The 16,839-nt window shown below is 37.9% G+C and overlaps 1 protein-coding gene across 1 annotated transcript in view; it reads right to left on the bottom strand.

Moving 5' to 3' along the window:
- LOC127364228 (collagen alpha-1(XI) chain) overlaps positions 1-16,839 on the bottom strand; it is an 83,806-nt gene that overhangs the window by 1,939 nt on the left and 65,028 nt on the right. Inside the window, exons 47-66 of the mRNA XM_051401621.1 lie at positions 13,999-14,052; positions 13,364-13,417; positions 13,215-13,268; positions 12,893-12,946; positions 11,451-11,558; positions 11,217-11,270; positions 10,801-10,854; positions 10,397-10,450; positions 8,200-8,253; positions 5,362-5,469; positions 5,070-5,123; positions 4,438-4,491; positions 3,726-3,833; positions 3,141-3,194; positions 3,009-3,044; positions 2,858-2,911; positions 2,371-2,632; positions 1,284-1,396; positions 961-1,029; positions 493-726 (exon numbers count right to left, since the gene is read on the bottom strand). Coding sequence (XP_051257581.1) covers positions 493-726; positions 961-1,029; positions 1,284-1,396; positions 2,371-2,632; positions 2,858-2,911; positions 3,009-3,044; positions 3,141-3,194; positions 3,726-3,833; positions 4,438-4,491; positions 5,070-5,123; positions 5,362-5,469; positions 8,200-8,253; positions 10,397-10,450; positions 10,801-10,854; positions 11,217-11,270; positions 11,451-11,558; positions 12,893-12,946; positions 13,215-13,268; positions 13,364-13,417; positions 13,999-14,052 — 1,686 coding nt within the window. The remainder of the gene's footprint in view (positions 1-492; positions 727-960; positions 1,030-1,283; positions 1,397-2,370; positions 2,633-2,857; positions 2,912-3,008; positions 3,045-3,140; positions 3,195-3,725; positions 3,834-4,437; positions 4,492-5,069; positions 5,124-5,361; positions 5,470-8,199; positions 8,254-10,396; positions 10,451-10,800; positions 10,855-11,216; positions 11,271-11,450; positions 11,559-12,892; positions 12,947-13,214; positions 13,269-13,363; positions 13,418-13,998; positions 14,053-16,839) is intronic.

Here is a 16,839-nt window from a genome sequence, read left to right as displayed (position 1 = left end):
ATTTACAGATTATGTTCTTGATTAGTTAATCAACTAATTATTTGACCCATAAAATATCATACAGTGCCCCTCGCAGCCCATGGTAACATCTTCAATTGCTTGTTTCGTCTGATGAAGAGTCAAAAAACAAAAGATATTCCATTTAATCTAATAAAAAACTAAGAAATACAGCAAATATTCAAATTTGAGAAGCTGGAACCAGTTAATTTTCTGTCAATCAACTACTCGGTTAATCATCTAATAATTTCCGTCTCTTTTCACGTTAATTACAAACCATTAAACACTATAAATACAAATCAAACAGGAGTTGCAGGTGTGTTCTTAACCAAATTCTACATTTGAACCGTTGAGTCTTCTGGTCTGTACCTGCATAAACACTGTTATATGAAATGTTTCTGCAACAGTCTACATATTTGTGAGGATTAATGGGATTTTATTGGATTTGGAAAAAAAGTTGAATTGCAAACTGAAAGTTAGGAAAGGAGTGTTTACCGCGCAGCCATCTATCAGTGGCTTGATGAAGGGATTATTGTCGTAAGACATCTCCTCATCGTTGGAGCCGAGGAAGCGCAGCGCCTTATCATAGCTGTCAGCCTTGGCGTCATACCAGGCCACAGACTGATGGCAAATGTAGGTGAAGTTCTGCCGAGCTGAGGAGCTCAGCAGCTTCAGGAAGGTCATTTGCACTGTGTTGATGGTGTTTTCTCCCAAGTCATTGTAGTTCAACTGGGGGCAGAGAGATGGAGAGAAAAACAACGGGAATGAGAAGGGGAGAAAGGAAAAGTTTCATGGAAAAAGGAGGGAGAGAAAGAAGGAAGGGAAAGAAAGAGATTGGTGGAAAACAGTTGCTGCAAATGAGACAAGCAAAACAAAAAAGTGTTTCTAGAAAGGATGTGAACGTCTGCTGGGAGGTAATAGAAAAGAAAATAAGTAAATAAAAAGCCATGTATGTTGACTCACAATTTTGCCACGTTTAAATTCACTGAACCATGAACCAGGAGCCTCCTTGGGCCAGTTGGATATTCTGACCTATAATAAACAAAAATGACAATTAGAGAAGTTTAAAACATGTCACTGTTGCAATAGCTGTACACAGATCTTTGTTAATTAGCTGCAAATTGTTCCTACATGCTTTTTTAACCTCACTGAATAACTCAATGTTTACTGGATAATTTGCAACTGCATTAAAATTGGACCATAATTACTTCTTTAAACCATAAAACACCGTTTGAATCTTGTCTGATGCTGTATATGACAGATGTTAACATTTGCCCGTTACTTACTCCTGTGGATTTCTTATCTGGGTAGATGCACGTTTCTCCGCCTGCTGTGAAGTTACAGAACACTTTGATGGAGTCTCCTATGCAGCCCTGGTTTGGATCAATCCAGTATTCACCTGGGAGAGACAAACACATGAGACAGAGCCAAGGCAGTGGTATGAAGCACAGCTTTGGATTTGAATACTGTTGCTGTTAATTAATGTTTAACCTAACCAAAAATTACAAACATTTAATAGTTCCAGGTTTAAAAAAAGAATTTTTTGGACTGAAATGATAGACAATGTATATATCATGTCACCTTCTGCTCTAGGATATTGTGGAAGTAACTGTTTTTATATTTTTTGTTATTATTGTTTTATAAATCAAACAAGTAAGCCATTAATCGAGAAAATAATCTACAGATTAATCAACGCTGAAAATAATTGTTGACCTTACTTTGGTTTTTAAAAGACACACAGACACGTAAATTCCTGTATTTATATACATTCATATGAATCTAGCAATCTAACATAATGAAATTGGTTTCAATAACAAACATTTTTAAATGTTATTAAAGAATTAGTTTCCCTTATAGAGCCCTGACACTTTACAACCTGAGCTGTGCCTGCAGTCTTTCTTTCACGCAGCCCCACCAACCTCCAAACATATGACAGCTTGTAAGTAGCCTGAGAGGTGAAACTCAGGGCACAAAAAGTACTTCAAAATCACCTGCTGCTGCTTATAAAGCTTAATTGCTGTGAGCTCATGGTACTAATTGAAGCTGAATATGTCAATATTTTTATCAGCAACATTTTTATCAACTCCTCACTTTCTTCAGGATTTTGGCAGCTGTACAGTAAGAGGATGCTGTTTGTAGAGATTTTAAAGAGTAAATCCAACTGAAACCATAAAAGTAGGGGGAAGAAATGATACCTTTGGGAATTACACTCTTGGTTCCTACTGATGCAAAGTGTAGAATAAATGTTTTAACACTTGACCATCACTGTGTTTATTTTTTACGTTTGTTACTACAACACCTGTAGACCAAATTCTACCATTGATGAATTCTGTCTCGTTGGTAATACTACGATAAACACCGTCCCCATCCTACCATCTGGGTAGTCAGGCTGGCTGAGGTGCAGGTCGTTGCAGGTCCTGGCAGGATTGTCTTGGGTGCCCATGGGGAACTTCATGCGCTCGATGTCCTGTTTGAGGTTGTTGAGGGATCCGAAGACATCCTCCATTCCCTCCATGCCCACGCCATCCACGCCGTAATCTGCCATCGCCGCGTCTCCCTGCATCTCAGCTTGCCGCCTTGTCTTTCTGCCGGACTGCTGGATGGGCAGCGGCTGGATGATATCACCAGGTGGACCCTGCAACACGGAGGTTAAGGTGAAGCACATTATTGCTGTTGATACATATTTATCAAGGGATGGTTTACAAAGAATGTATAGCCTTCCCAGTATAGAAAAGTCTACATGATCAGTACTAGATCTGAATCCAACGATTATTAATTACTCTAGTGAGTACAGTATTACTTAATCATTTCATTATGTTATAGTTTTCTCTTAATGCTTCAGTAGATCTATCAAACTTACAGGTGGTCCAGGAGGTCCAATCAGTCCGGTGTCTCCCTTCTGACCGGCTGAACCCTGACAGACAACAAGGTATCATGGACATTATTAAGGAGAACCTCATAATTGGCAAAGAATGGCATCAAAATGATAAAATAATGAAAGCACAACTTACAGTTGATCCCTTGGAACCTTTTTGTCCTTGAGGGCCCTGTTGAAAAAGGAATAAAATAATATATGATGAGCAAGAGTCATGATGTAACACAGTGGAAAAATACATGTTTGATCAATAAGAAATGGAACTTACAGAAATACCAGGGGGACCAGGAGGGCCGAGAGGACCTTGGGAACCACCCAGACCCTTATAACAGAAAACAGATGACATCAGTCTGAATTCATTTAATAGATGTCTCATTTAAGATATGACATTTGATGGATGTATTTGTCCAATATCTCTGGCAGTTACGCCTGGGAGATAGGGTTGAAATATTGGTTGATATTTAAGTATTTTTACAATATAGATATGTAGCAGAATGTGGCAAATGAATGCAAAATTACATAAAAAAATCAAACTGATAGTCAGTGCAATGAACTGGGTTCTGCTTTTACTTTTTTGTTGAAATGATCTAAGTATCATTCATTTGGACACCAGAAATATGATGCATTGAATGTTGATAAAAAATAACACCCCGACCACCCCGCCCTACTTATAGTAATATGACAATATACTGTATCTGTCATAAAATAATAAGTTAAAAAGTTTCACATTCTCTTTCCTATGACTATATAGTGACATATGTATAGTGACACTTATGCTATGACTTTATGAGATTTACATTGTGGAGCCAGTGGCGAGCATAGCACATAGCATAGCACAGAGAGACTGACTTACAGCATCACCCTTGCCACCTCCAGTACCCTGAGGTCCAGGCAAACCTCTGTCTCCCTTCTCTCCGGGTTCACCAGGAGGTCCAATCAAACCAATTAGACCTGGATGACCCTGGAACAGGCAGAACAGAAAAATAAAGAACACAAACTGAGACTAAATCAAAAGAGCAAAACAATATTTATACTAATTATCCATTTGGCAAAAAGTAATTTTCATATCTACTAAAGTTTAATTTCTGTTCATTCATCATTTGCAGAAAATTAAGGCAGTTTTTCAAAATGAAACAAAAATGCAAATTCACCTGCACAAGTTTATGTCTGGCCAGACGACCTCACTACTGTCTTATTTCTGCCTATGAATAATTAGTGTGTTTATAGTGGTCGTCATATTTAACAATGGTGGTCTGTCTCCGCACCTGCTGCTGGGCAGAATTATGACCATCTGCTTCTGACTACTGCATGCTGGCATTAAACCAATGACCATTAGAAAGATGATATTATTGGACTTATACATATTCATTCAGTGCATTAAATCACTGTGAAAGCCCCTCACAGAGCAGAACCTTTCTTCATCTCACTGGGAGAGAGTGAACAAAGAGATAAAGGCAATAGGCCTAGATGTTTGCTTACTGTGGAAGCTTCAGATAAGGCGTATAAGCAGATATGAGAAATACACAATAAAGCCATTTGAGATTAGCATCGTAATAATGTCTTGCCTTCTCTCCCTTGTATCCAGAGTCACCTTTCATACCAGGAAGTCCAGGGGGTCCCTATGGAGGGAAAGAATCAGATTGTCAAGCATAATGTGAAATGAATTCACATTAGTTTACAGTGACAGCCATCCCAGATCTCTGCATTCATGGTGACTATATTGTATTAGTCCTGCATAGGTAACAACTGCTATAAGCAATACTTGATAAGTGTATTTTCAGTTGTAATCTTTTTTGTCCAAAACATGTCAGAAAATAGGGAAAAATGCCTTGTATAAAGCCCAAGGTGACACCTTCAAATGTCATGTTTCCTCCGACCTACAGTGTGAAAATCCAAAGCTATTCAGTTTACTATCATGAATGAAAAAGAAAAGCATCAAATTCTAACATTTAAGAAGTTGGAACCAGCAAGAGGGTGGTTTCTTGCTTAAAATAAAATAGTTGCTTGTTAATTTTGTGTCAGACTAATATATTCATTGACAAATTGTTGCAGCTCTCTAATACTGGCATATTGTACCATAAAAAACATTTTCTTTCAAATGACCAGTTTCTGTCATTCAATTCTTATAATAACCAATAATGACTTATAATAATTGCAACTCTAATTTTTACTGAGGAGGTGGGAGGACATGTCTTACAAGAGGTCCAGGAGGGCCGTCTTGGCCAGAAGCACCAGGGAGTCCTTGCTCACCCTGAAATAAAGAAAAAATAATTACAGTATATGGCTAATAACATGAGAATATTTCAAATACTGGTATTAGATTTTAGAGATACTAAACAGTGTATTTTAAAAAGCAATACATACTCAAAAAGTATCCAGGATACTAGAACATTAGTTTTAATACAAGAATAGTTGAACTTACATAATTTGTAATTTACTCCATGAACATAAAAACGTGTTACAGATTTTTATGAACAAAATGTACTCACAACAGGGCCAGGGATTCCACGCAGTCCCTCGGGACCAGGCTTTCCAGCAGGTCCCTGTGGTCCCACAGGTCCAGTTTTTCCAACAGGCCCCTCTGCTCCAGCTTCTCCCTGTTAAACATTAGCAAAAAACAACAATGACTTCCTTTTCATGGTCTAGAGGGTTCATATACTCTCTGTCTCTACATTTAATGGTGGTATTTGTTGTAAACAAACAAAGTTATATTGACAATTTATTTTTTACCAAATGAATTGTGTGTATTCTTGAGTCCAGTTGCCTTCCTCATAAACACTTAAGCTGATTTTTTGACATTGTGTGGCAGCTATTTTAGACTTTGTTTTAGTCTTTAGATGGAAATGCTTCTTAGTTTTAATTACAGTTTAGTAATTTTTATCCTAGTTTTAACTCAAACCGTTTTATGTTTTCTCTATTTAAAATAATTTAATTAGAGGCTAATAAAGGTATCTGAAATCGGAATCAAAGTGACAGTATCAAGTGTTCAACATTTTACTCTCTTAATGCTTTTAATTGTTTAATAGTGATGTGCGAGTTGACCCACAACCCTAGGGACCCATGGGTTCATCCAAGTGGGTCAAGTGACAAAGCAGAGTTCTGAGTGAGTTATTGATAACTTACAGAAACATCGTGTGCTATAATAGTTCACCTTCCACCTTCTCTTCCCCTTCTGTCACTCTCTCTTACACACACACAGAGAAGTGCTGTGCATTCATCCAATCCCATCCAATTGTGATACTATAATGCATAAAGTTGGTGGTTTGTGGGTCGAGTCTCTTACTTACTGGGGACAGATTATGCATTTATTGAATTTCAACAAAAAAACAAAACATGCAGTTTGTTTTTATTATTGAATTTCTATTTTTAGCTTGTGGAAAAAAGGTAATTGACATCATAGTTAAAAACAAAACTGGCACTGGCTATCAAAAACATTGCTCCAAAGGGCTACTAGTGGTCAAAACCATTAAATGCTATTATTTTGCGATGCATATGTTTCCTGTACCATATGTGTTCGGGTAAATGTCAAATATGTTTCTTCATTAGTGACACCAACACCTCTACCCGACTTGTTAATTAAAGCAATTCTGTATCATGAAGTCACATTGTTCGATATTTTGCAGCGTTGGAAGGATTTGAGGATATGCAGCATCCAAACAGATCCAATGTTACCAGATCTCGTCTAGCAGGAACAGCAAGTTTTTATGCATTGAAGTTCCAGAGCTGTCATATCGACTAGGCTCATAGGAGGGGGGGATTAAATTGTTCTGACAACCAATTAGGCCTGAATTTGACACTCTAGGATCAGCACGCAGGCTTTGTCTTGTCTCCATCAAATCAACTCTAATCCTTTACCTCGATGTGGATATATTTGTATGTGTGTGTGTGTGTCTGTGTGGCAGTTTGAGAGATGCTGAACGACAATGAACAAAAGAAAGGGTGAGAATATGTCTGAGATTTGTCAGGTTTTCTGTCTCGGCATTTCTTTGAACCAACTGGTTTGGAGACAATCAATTTCTTTAAGGCTTATAATGATTTTTCCTATTTGATGTTCTTCAACTGTGCAAACACTAGCATGTTGTGGATTTTAACAAAGCAATCAAATCCGCTGATAGTCTCAAGAAACCCCACTGCTTCTTGTTCTGCGAGACTAATTCTAATTCTAATATACAGGATTTGAGGTAAACACATAAATGCACAACTCGGAATGGTATTAGAAAAAATGGTTTGAACTGTTGTGACGTTTCCCCTTATATCTGCTGGACATCTATAATCACAGACATCAAATCCAATTTGGTTAGAATGCCTTCAGGCTGCAAAGTCTGGCAGCCATTTATGTAAGTAAAGAAAGACCATACAGATTTGAATTCTTTACACAACTTAAAGGTTCCCTGTAGAGTTTTAGACATCTAGTAGCAGTATAGAGCTGTATTTCTATGAGTGGGTCCCTGTTTTGTTTCTTTGTAAATGTTTTATGAGGACGGAAATGCACTTGACACATTTGTTAGACCTCACGCACACGCACACACACACACACACACACACACACACACACACACACACACACACAAAAATGCATCTTGCAAAACTGAATATAAAGAAAACTCAGTAGGTCTTTTATTACCTAACTGTGAACTTTTACCGCTAGTGAATACTTAATGTTGAAATACTAATGAATGTATAGCATTGAAATATTGTAGTTGTTATTCTACAGATCTTTAATTTCCAAGTAAGTTTCCTGGAAATAATTATGCATTTCGGCACTAATTATTGGAAAATAGCAAAGCTCTATTTAATCCATGTAATTATTTACATATTTATTTATTTATTTACAATACAGTGCATGTGTCCAAAATCCATCTTTTTGGCAATTTCAGCTGACCTGCTCTCAAGGTTATGCTAGCAAGTAATTAGACATTATTTAATATTTGAAATGGTTTGAATTCCAGGTAAGTTTAACAATGATAAATTGATATAGAAAATTGAAGTGTCTGGTGTTTCCAGTCACTCATCTCAACTCATCTCTCTCTTGGATCTTGTGATAGACGGAATGTAACCTGATAGTACAAAAGGTTTGATAGAAATCACTCAATAGATTGTCTTCGGTAGCCCAAATGTTCCAAGTGTAAATTTTTCATCTTGGTGTCAAAATCTCAATCTAATATGAGTATCTGAATATTTTGACTTCAGTGGTGTTTACATTCCAGTATTAAATATTAATTTGCTTATAAGATACCAAATAAGACCTCTTTTGATTTAATTATGCAACCTTGATCCCAGATTGTAAAAGTTAAGCTAATGTTGAAGTCAGATGGTCGGCAATTTACCTTCGATCCCTTTTCTCCTTGTCTGCCCTCCTGACCTGCTTGTCCAACAGGTCCCTAAGAAGAAGAAGAAGAAGAAGAAGAAAAAAAAATGCACTTATAGTTTTGTATATAAACACCACCATAAGGTCATTAACAAACTAACTTAACAACTGTACTCTCTCATGTCAAAACCTTTCATAATTTTATTCAGAAGGACAAAGAATTGGTCATTATTCTCTAAAAGGGATATTATCCAAAATTTGCTGACAAGCAGTAGTTTCATGTACATACTAATTGTTCAGCTGATGCATACTCTGACCTTGAATATTATTAAAGAGAAAGGGTTATGCAAGGCCAGGCAGCATCATTCCGAGGACATTGCCCTACATTCCCAACATAGTGAGCTAAAAGCACATTTAGCATTTTCACCAAACAGCCTCTGGTCAGAACCTTGTAAGTGGGCTGTCATTTGCCATTAGAAACCATAATCAAATAGACCAAACAAAAGCCACCAGTCTCCAATGTAGGTTATGAGCCCTGTCAACTGTGTATGTGCATTAGTGAATGTGCTTACGCGTGTGTGTATGCAGGCATGTGTATGCACCCGTGCATGCATGTGTGCTAATGTAGTCAAGCAACCACATGCATCAATGAGCACAAAACCGTGAGTCACTTTCGAAAAGATATTGGGCGTAAGACTAACCCACAATTACCTTGGTGAGGGATGAAAAATTTTATCGCAAGGTCCATTAATATGGACACGGAACTAGGGGTGAATTTGTTCCGTAGCCTCTTTCACCTGGATACTATCCTTTGGAATACAAATGATGGGTCTAAAAAGTGCTTACCATACCAATGTTTTTAAAATGTATCATCAACCGTCCCAGCCTGCATTTTAATTCAAGCCACAGAATTGCAGGAAAACATGCAAACTAGTGTGCCTGATACTTAACAGAAAACATTTCTGGCTGTGAAGCACCACCACAGGTAGATATTTTATACATTTTATCTCACATAATGCTACTGTAACTACCCCATGATCATCTTCCGTCATGACAAGCTTGAGAAATTGTTTTATCTCTTATCTTATGTACAGTCAGGTAGTCCAGAGGCTGCTAACCTAGGGGTGGTATCCCCTCTCGTGGGTCACAACAAGAATCTAAGTGGTCATGAGATGATTAATAGGATAAGACAGAAGGAAAAACATCTAAGTTCTGCTACACAATTTGTATTTTTTTGGACCTCTCTCTAATATTTTTCTTTTTTGGGACCTCTTTGGACCTCAAACAATTATTTAAATAAAACCATGTCAGAAGCTTAGAAGGGAAATCTTTGGTGCAACTGTTAACAACTCAAAGACATCTAAAACTTGACAAGGGTCCCCAAGTGTAGGGAGTAAAAAGTACAATATTTCCTTCTGAAATGTAGTGGAGGAGAAGTAGAAAAAAGCAAAAAAGGACTGCAAATATGTACAGTACTTGAATAAGTGTATGTTATTTTCTTATGTTAGGTTCTTATATATGATCCCAAGCAATGTTTATCATACCTGTATTTTTATGACATGCAAGAGTTCTATTGTATGTTCTGTATGCAGTGTTTTACTAATACTGGTGCTCTTGAGGAAAAGCTAACTTAACTGAGCATCATCTCTGCTGAAGTAAACAAAATGAAATTAATTTACTTTGAATATCAACTTTCTTTCTCTTTCCATATTGTGGCAGCCTTTCACATAGTACATTAATGGCATGCTTTATTGCTAACTGTAAAACATTATTATAGTAAATGGAAGGCATCGTAAAAAATGCTATGCTAGTGAAATGAAATAATGTCAGCTAAAGTCTGATGTGACAGAAAGGGCATCGAGTGCCAGAAATTAAAGTGACAAGTTAATTTCCCGACATTAGCAGCTGCAGCAGTCCTACTGCTTTCACATTACTGCAAGTCAAATTCACAATATGTCAATATTCCCTTGCAGGATAATCTCTATCTGCAATTACTGCCTATTCTAGACACTCACTTTAACTAATGAGCATAATTTCCTGTCAAACACGTGTATATTAATTCAAAATACAAACATCATAAACGATCATAAACGTGTATCAACCTACAGTGGGTAAAAACCAGGAGCATGCGAGAGCATTGTGAATCCAAAAATAGAGATCATCTCAAGAGCTTAGCAGACGTATCATCTCATGTATCATTTTGGAAATGTACTCACCCTTTTGCCAGGAGGTCCTGGTACTCCAGCTTCACCAGATGGACCTGGAGGGCCCTAAATTAGAGTAGATAGAACACTTAACTCCACTTCACAAAAACTGAAGAGTTATGTTTCATTATGAGATATCTCTACTTTTGTAAAAAACAATACCCATTATTCTCAGAATATATATGTAACCTCAACAAATGCAAATTTTCCAGATTTTGAATGTTGAAGGAAAGCCATAATTAATTCAAACTGTTCTGTAATCTCAGGTAAAGGAATGAAGGAAGTAAACAACTTCATTCTTGGTCATCACCCTGTACATAGAAAGCTATTTTTAGGGGCTGAATGTCACTGGCTGATAATTTTCATTTGTTTACTTTTTTGTTGTATTTACAATTTCAGATTGAAATCAGACTCACAGGCTGTCCGGCATCTCCATCATCTCCTTTGTCCCCTGCTAAACCATCCAGACCCTAAACAATAGGAAAATATGACAACATTAGTACACTACACTGTACTGCAACACTATTTCACGTCACAGTTTGGACCATTTTATATTAAAGAAAAAATTTAATGCAAACTGGGACTAACAAAATCCTCCTAAACAAAATAGGAAAAATCAAGAATGACACATAAAAATGCGAAAAACAGAAACCTATGGAAAATAAAGGTCTTTTCATTGCTTTTGATTTAATTCTTACTGTTACTGGTATTTACTTATAGTTAATATCATATAATGTTACACAAAGACAATTCATTCAATGCATATTCACCAATTGCTCTAGTATTCTAAACATAAACATACAATTGATTGAGGGATAAATGTAGCACTTACAGCAGCACCTGGCTCACCAGGGGGACCAGGGTCTCCTGGGAAGCCGACAGGACCCTGCAGACAGATCGAGACAGTGAGAAGACTGAGTTGACTCAGATATTTGACATTGTGTCAACAACTCTGGCAGCCAGACAGCTCGACTGAGAAATATGACACGGTGATTCTGTCTCTGACAGCTTTAATAATGCATCAGTCATGACTGTGTGTGTGTGTGAGACAGTGCAGCTGACATACAGGGTTACCCTTGGGACCATCATCTCCAGGGGGTCCACGAGCACCAGCAGGTCCAGCAGCTCCGGGTGGACCAGTTTCTCCCTTCTCACCAGTCTCTCCTCTTGGGCCCTGGGGGAAAATGCATCACAGGCTTGTCACCATGAAGACTATATAAGGGCCATCCACATCACTTTGATGATAGTAAGCTAAATAAGGCACAAGACATATGTGTTATTAAATCTGTCACTACAACTGTCAGCAAAATAAATATGGGTCTCAGAGCTGAAAAAAGAAACCAAAACGAACCTTTAAAGCATGCTTTTCAGATCATTTGATGAGTTTCATTTTAAAATCAGATTTTCATCCACTAAAAGATCCCACTAAATAGTGTTATCATTACAATATCATTTTTTGCTCCAGTAATAGCAGCAACCGTGTCTTAAAGTGTTGGCTATGACTCAGAGCAGCAGTTGGAGCGTAATTACAAGCCCAGAATCGTTAGTTGGCCCATTAGAGCAGAGCACTTCTCTAGTCAATGCCAGCATGGCACCTTTGAAATTGACCTCGATGTGACATGCAACACTGGCTCTATCTGTCACTGTAAACAGATACATGGCAGCAGACAGATACGTCAATAGAACCTGATGGACTCAAGAAGGGTGACTGGCCCATACCCATTACTCTGGTGAGGCCTCACTTGTCTACACAAGCAACGTCGTATACTTAGCTTGGACTAGTGGCACTGCTCTGATCTGAGACATTCAAGATCAGGGTGCCTGCTGTGGATACTTTATCAGGATTTAAACCACTGGAAAGTAAAAGGCAGAGGTACTTTTGCAGGCAAACACAATATGCTGTATTATAAAACGTATGTTGTTCATAGTATGTGGATTGATGCAGGTGACATTTATGTAAATTAATATTAAAAGCTTTATGATCAAGTGAACTTCCTGTCGTATAACACTAATTTTGGAGACATTAAAGAACTAAAAAACCCCATGCTATTGTGATTCCTATTGTGATACAAAATAACTCCTGAGATATTCTGACTTTTGCCTCCAATCACAGCCTTGTATAGGAGGTTAGATTAATGACACCGCCAATAGTGGAGGTGTCCAAATGTTCCAGAGCTAATTATGTGCTGGAAAGCCCTCAGGTTGCTAGCATTGCTTGACATCAGCCTACAGTAATATGGAGGTAAAATAGCCCCCACCGCTGAAGTGTCAAATAATAAACATAGCTTAATTAGCTTCACTCACAGATATTCATAGGGAGATTGTCTAAACAATGACAATTACATATCGGATGAATTGTACACAAGGGCATACGTTGTGTGTTGAGCTACTTGCCATGCATTTTAAGTGATGTTTACACATGTATAAATGGTAAATTTTGATTTTGGAAATATAAAAATATATATCTGAAATGAGATAAGGAGTACTTAAGGATGAAATTGTACTTACTCCGATACCAGGCTCTCCAGGTGATCCTGGGTTGCCAGCTTCACCATTTTCTCCCTGTTATATCACAGGGAAAACATGGATTAATGTGTGAAAATATGGATTGTCACACTCCCTGTAAAAAATCTGGATAATGTTATCAGGTGACTAGCTTGTGTATTGGTTGCCAACTCAGTGCTTTTGGTTTTTATCTTCCACTTTGATGTCAAACAACCAAAGCTTTTCATGCATTACATGGTTGTAAAAATGGCATTTTCTTTAGTGGCAGAGAGAGAAACGTTCCAAAAAATGTACTTATTTTGTGGGAAAACATATTGGTTCTTACCTTCTCACCGACTCCTCCCATTGCACCAATACCACCAGGAGGACCTTGTGCACCCTGTGGACAAATAATGAGGACAGTTAGGGATTATCCATTTTAAACTTTAAATTAGAGAAAGAAAAACAAACAACAAACAAACAAATCTAACTTACATTGGCTCCGCTGGAACCCTGAGGACCTCTGGGGCCAGGAGGACCAGGTGGACCCTGTCAGCAAAAATAGGAGTAATGTTCAGTACAGAGTAGTGCCAATATGGCTTTAATTATTACAAACAAAATGTATGCTCTACCAAAATAAATCCAAACAAATCATCATGCTATAATGCTGTTTTTTATTGGGTATCAAAACCTGAATCAGAATCACTTTATCCACTAAGTACACAGTGTACAGGGAAATTGTTTTGGTGCAGATGTCAGAACAGGTCTAGCGACGGTATAACAGAAAATCAATTCCCCATTCAATATCTGTAGGCTGAACTCACCCTTTACTGTCATACTGAGAGCATTTTAGTGTTGTCTAACTCGACTTACAAATCATTAAATTATAGTAGATGAAAACCTACTACGTGGAAACAGAGCATGCAAAGTTTTAACCAGCAGAAATGTTTGTGTCAGTACATCTTCCAGAGACTTCAAAAACATCTGTCAAGTGGCTGGTGGAGTTGCCAAACTCAGCCACCAGCCAAAACTTCAGAACAATCAGCACAATTTCCCACCTCACTGGATTGTACGTGAAAACAATATGAATCGCTGTAACAGAGAAAAGTCACAAAAAGAGCTACACTCACCATTGCTCCGACATCTCCATTCTCTCCCTTCTCACCTGGGGGGCCGGGCAAACCCTGCGAAGAAGACAAATATTCTTCAGCACAAAGAAAAGGGTCATGTGAGGGAGCACAAAACTGCACACTGAAAAACATCCACTGACAGGAGCATACATAAATTTTTTCTGCTTATTAACAGGTACTTTAAGGTGATGTGTATTGAATAGTGAGCTTTAGGATGCAATGTGATGGAGAATGCATTAATACAAGCAGAACCCCTGAGTGTAAACACACAATTAGTCAAAAAGGACACCTATTGTAATTAAAGGGTATGGGAGGCTTGGGTATAATCAGCCTGTGTAAATTACAGGGTGGGAGCTCCATCCATTTATGTCCACAGGAAAGTGGAAACAAAGGGGACAGCGCAGGCAGTGTGTATTATCCAGTTTTGGGATTCAATCATGTTTGACTAAAACAGTTTGAATACAACTTTGGATGGTGTATATGAAACATAAATGAAGGAGCTCTTGCTTGCTATTGTAGCTAATTGTCTATCTGCATAATTGCAGTTATTATTGGTTTTGTTAGTAAAGTTCTGATGATGGAGCATGTATAATCAATAGGTGGGTGGAGAGAGGCGGCAGTGATAAGTTGCCGTAAAATCAAAGTGACATGGATATCCATTATTGAGATCACATATGTGTAGTTTTAGCACAGTTGTTGATTTACTGTACCTTTGCGTTGGCAGAGAAGGCTCATTTATAACAGATTCGGACTGGGGCTTTAGTCACAGTAATAAAGCATGAGGGTAGTAAGAATGGAAAAATAAATAAAGCATCAACTCATTTCACGTTTAATGTTTGGCTATGGTGGACACTTGATGAATGCTGGACTTGTTAGGCTCCTTTGTAAAATATGTGTTTTAATGGATTAGATGGCTGGAAAGAGAGTAAAATTAACATACACACACATAAATACACACGCAACTACTCTTTGGCACAGAGCAAATCTATAAATGTTAACTTATGATTTGGCATTTCTCTCTATTTTCCACACTTTCTTTGAACTATAAGGACACTCTGATGTAATCCAATCTGATATTTACTCTCCTCTACGTCCACATCTTAACCTCTTAATCTGAAGAATTCAGCAAGGACTCCAATATGCCACGGCAAACACAGCCCCAGATGATGGAAGCCTTTCAAACTGAAGCCATTCATTCCCCACAGTCAAAAATCATTAATGCTACAGATAATTGCATTGAAGAGCTGAGCTCGCAGTGACTGCTGCCATCTATTGAAGGGCAGCTTAGCCAAACATAATTAAAAGAGTCGAGATGGAGTGCATTATGCCCAATTAAAAGCCAATTGCACTTAATAACAACGTTATCTGGCCCTATTGACCAGCAGGGCTTCTCTCTAATTTCATCCTCAGTGAGTCCTTGGATAATTGACTTTGAGATATTCTAAAATGTCCCGTTTCTTCATTAATTGCCACCAAAGCAAGTTTCTTCAACTTCAGCTCATTGACTTAAATGAGCACATGCTTTGCCCTTTTGCTCTTCTTACACTATAATGCACTTATGAGGAAAAGAGAGCTGAATTCTGTGGGGCAGTAGTCACTTAAAGCTTAGCCTTAGTCTTATATCCTTGTGAGAAAACAAAAACTGTGGTAACAAATGATAGTTACAAGAAAATAGCAACTGGTAAAAATAGTGCACAAGAAGAAAAGAGTGATTAAATCAGTGAAATGACTCAGCATTGTCAGTTAGACAAGCAATATCTACCTAAAATTCAACATTAGCCACCATAAGCTACCTGTTATACTACACAAAGTAAGGTTGTATCTGCAAAAAACCCAGAGTGTATTGAACTGAATTGGTGCATTTAATTGTTTCACCTTTTCATTTGCAAGAGGAAAAATGTGTTATTTCTTCTCTAAAAAGTTCAAAGTATCATTTTAATACCAAAAATGGATTGTGTACACTGTGTGTGCATGATTCCAAGAAAAACACTTTCTATGAATCAGTGGTCTACTACCATTAAAAATAAGATAAATAGCCAGAGATCAATGTGTGTTGAAGTGGAAAATAAAACTGCGGGTCATTTATTGATAAAAGCCCTCAGCATCACTCTTCTCCACAGCCTTTAATATGCATAGTGCATGTTTGGGTAGGCAGGGTGTGCTAGTGGTTAGACCCACTATTTGTAGGGTCACAGGTTTGATATTCGACAAAGCAAACGTGTCCATTCTAGTATTAAAAGCATCCTTCAACAAGACATGGACTGCAAACCTGCTTCAGAGTTTCTGCCCCTTTTCTCTAAATCCTCTAGGAAATGAATACTGTATGTGTATTTTAACATGCCTAGTATGAGACACATTTGTAAAAGATAAATGACTTTATACTATACATTGATTCAAAATATTCAATCAAACACTGGCTACTACAGCAGCTGGTCTCTTATTTGGGCCTGGGAGCACTGCAGGGAAGCGGTTTACTGCATGATAATGATGTAGTCTGAGTGGAAAACCAATGGCAGTCTCCCCTCCACCATTAACACCGCGGCAAAATGCCAAATGCAAAATGTTAGCAATGGTGATGGATTTTTAGCACTGTCTATAGTAAGGAAAGTCCTTGAGCGGGGAAAAAAACGCATTATTTGCCCAGGAGCAATACAAAGTGTTATTAGGAGCCGAGGCTGCATTAATAAATTATGCTCTGTTTTGATGTAATGTAAATGATGTAAGGAGAGATGAAATGTTGTCGGTTTAAGGGGTGTGGAGGAACTCTTTCTGCTCTGTCTGGCTTTGACAGAGGGAGAGCGATGTGCATACCTACTAGGCTGCGTTCAACGTGATCTGGTT

Source organism: Dicentrarchus labrax, unplaced genomic scaffold, assembly GCF_905237075.1.
Source record: "Dicentrarchus labrax unplaced genomic scaffold, dlabrax2021, whole genome shotgun sequence".
NCBI classification, from domain to species: Eukaryota; Metazoa; Chordata; class Actinopteri; family Moronidae; genus Dicentrarchus; species Dicentrarchus labrax.
The sequence above is the reverse complement of the archived record's forward strand: the minus strand, read 5'-3'. Positions and strand labels throughout refer to the sequence as shown.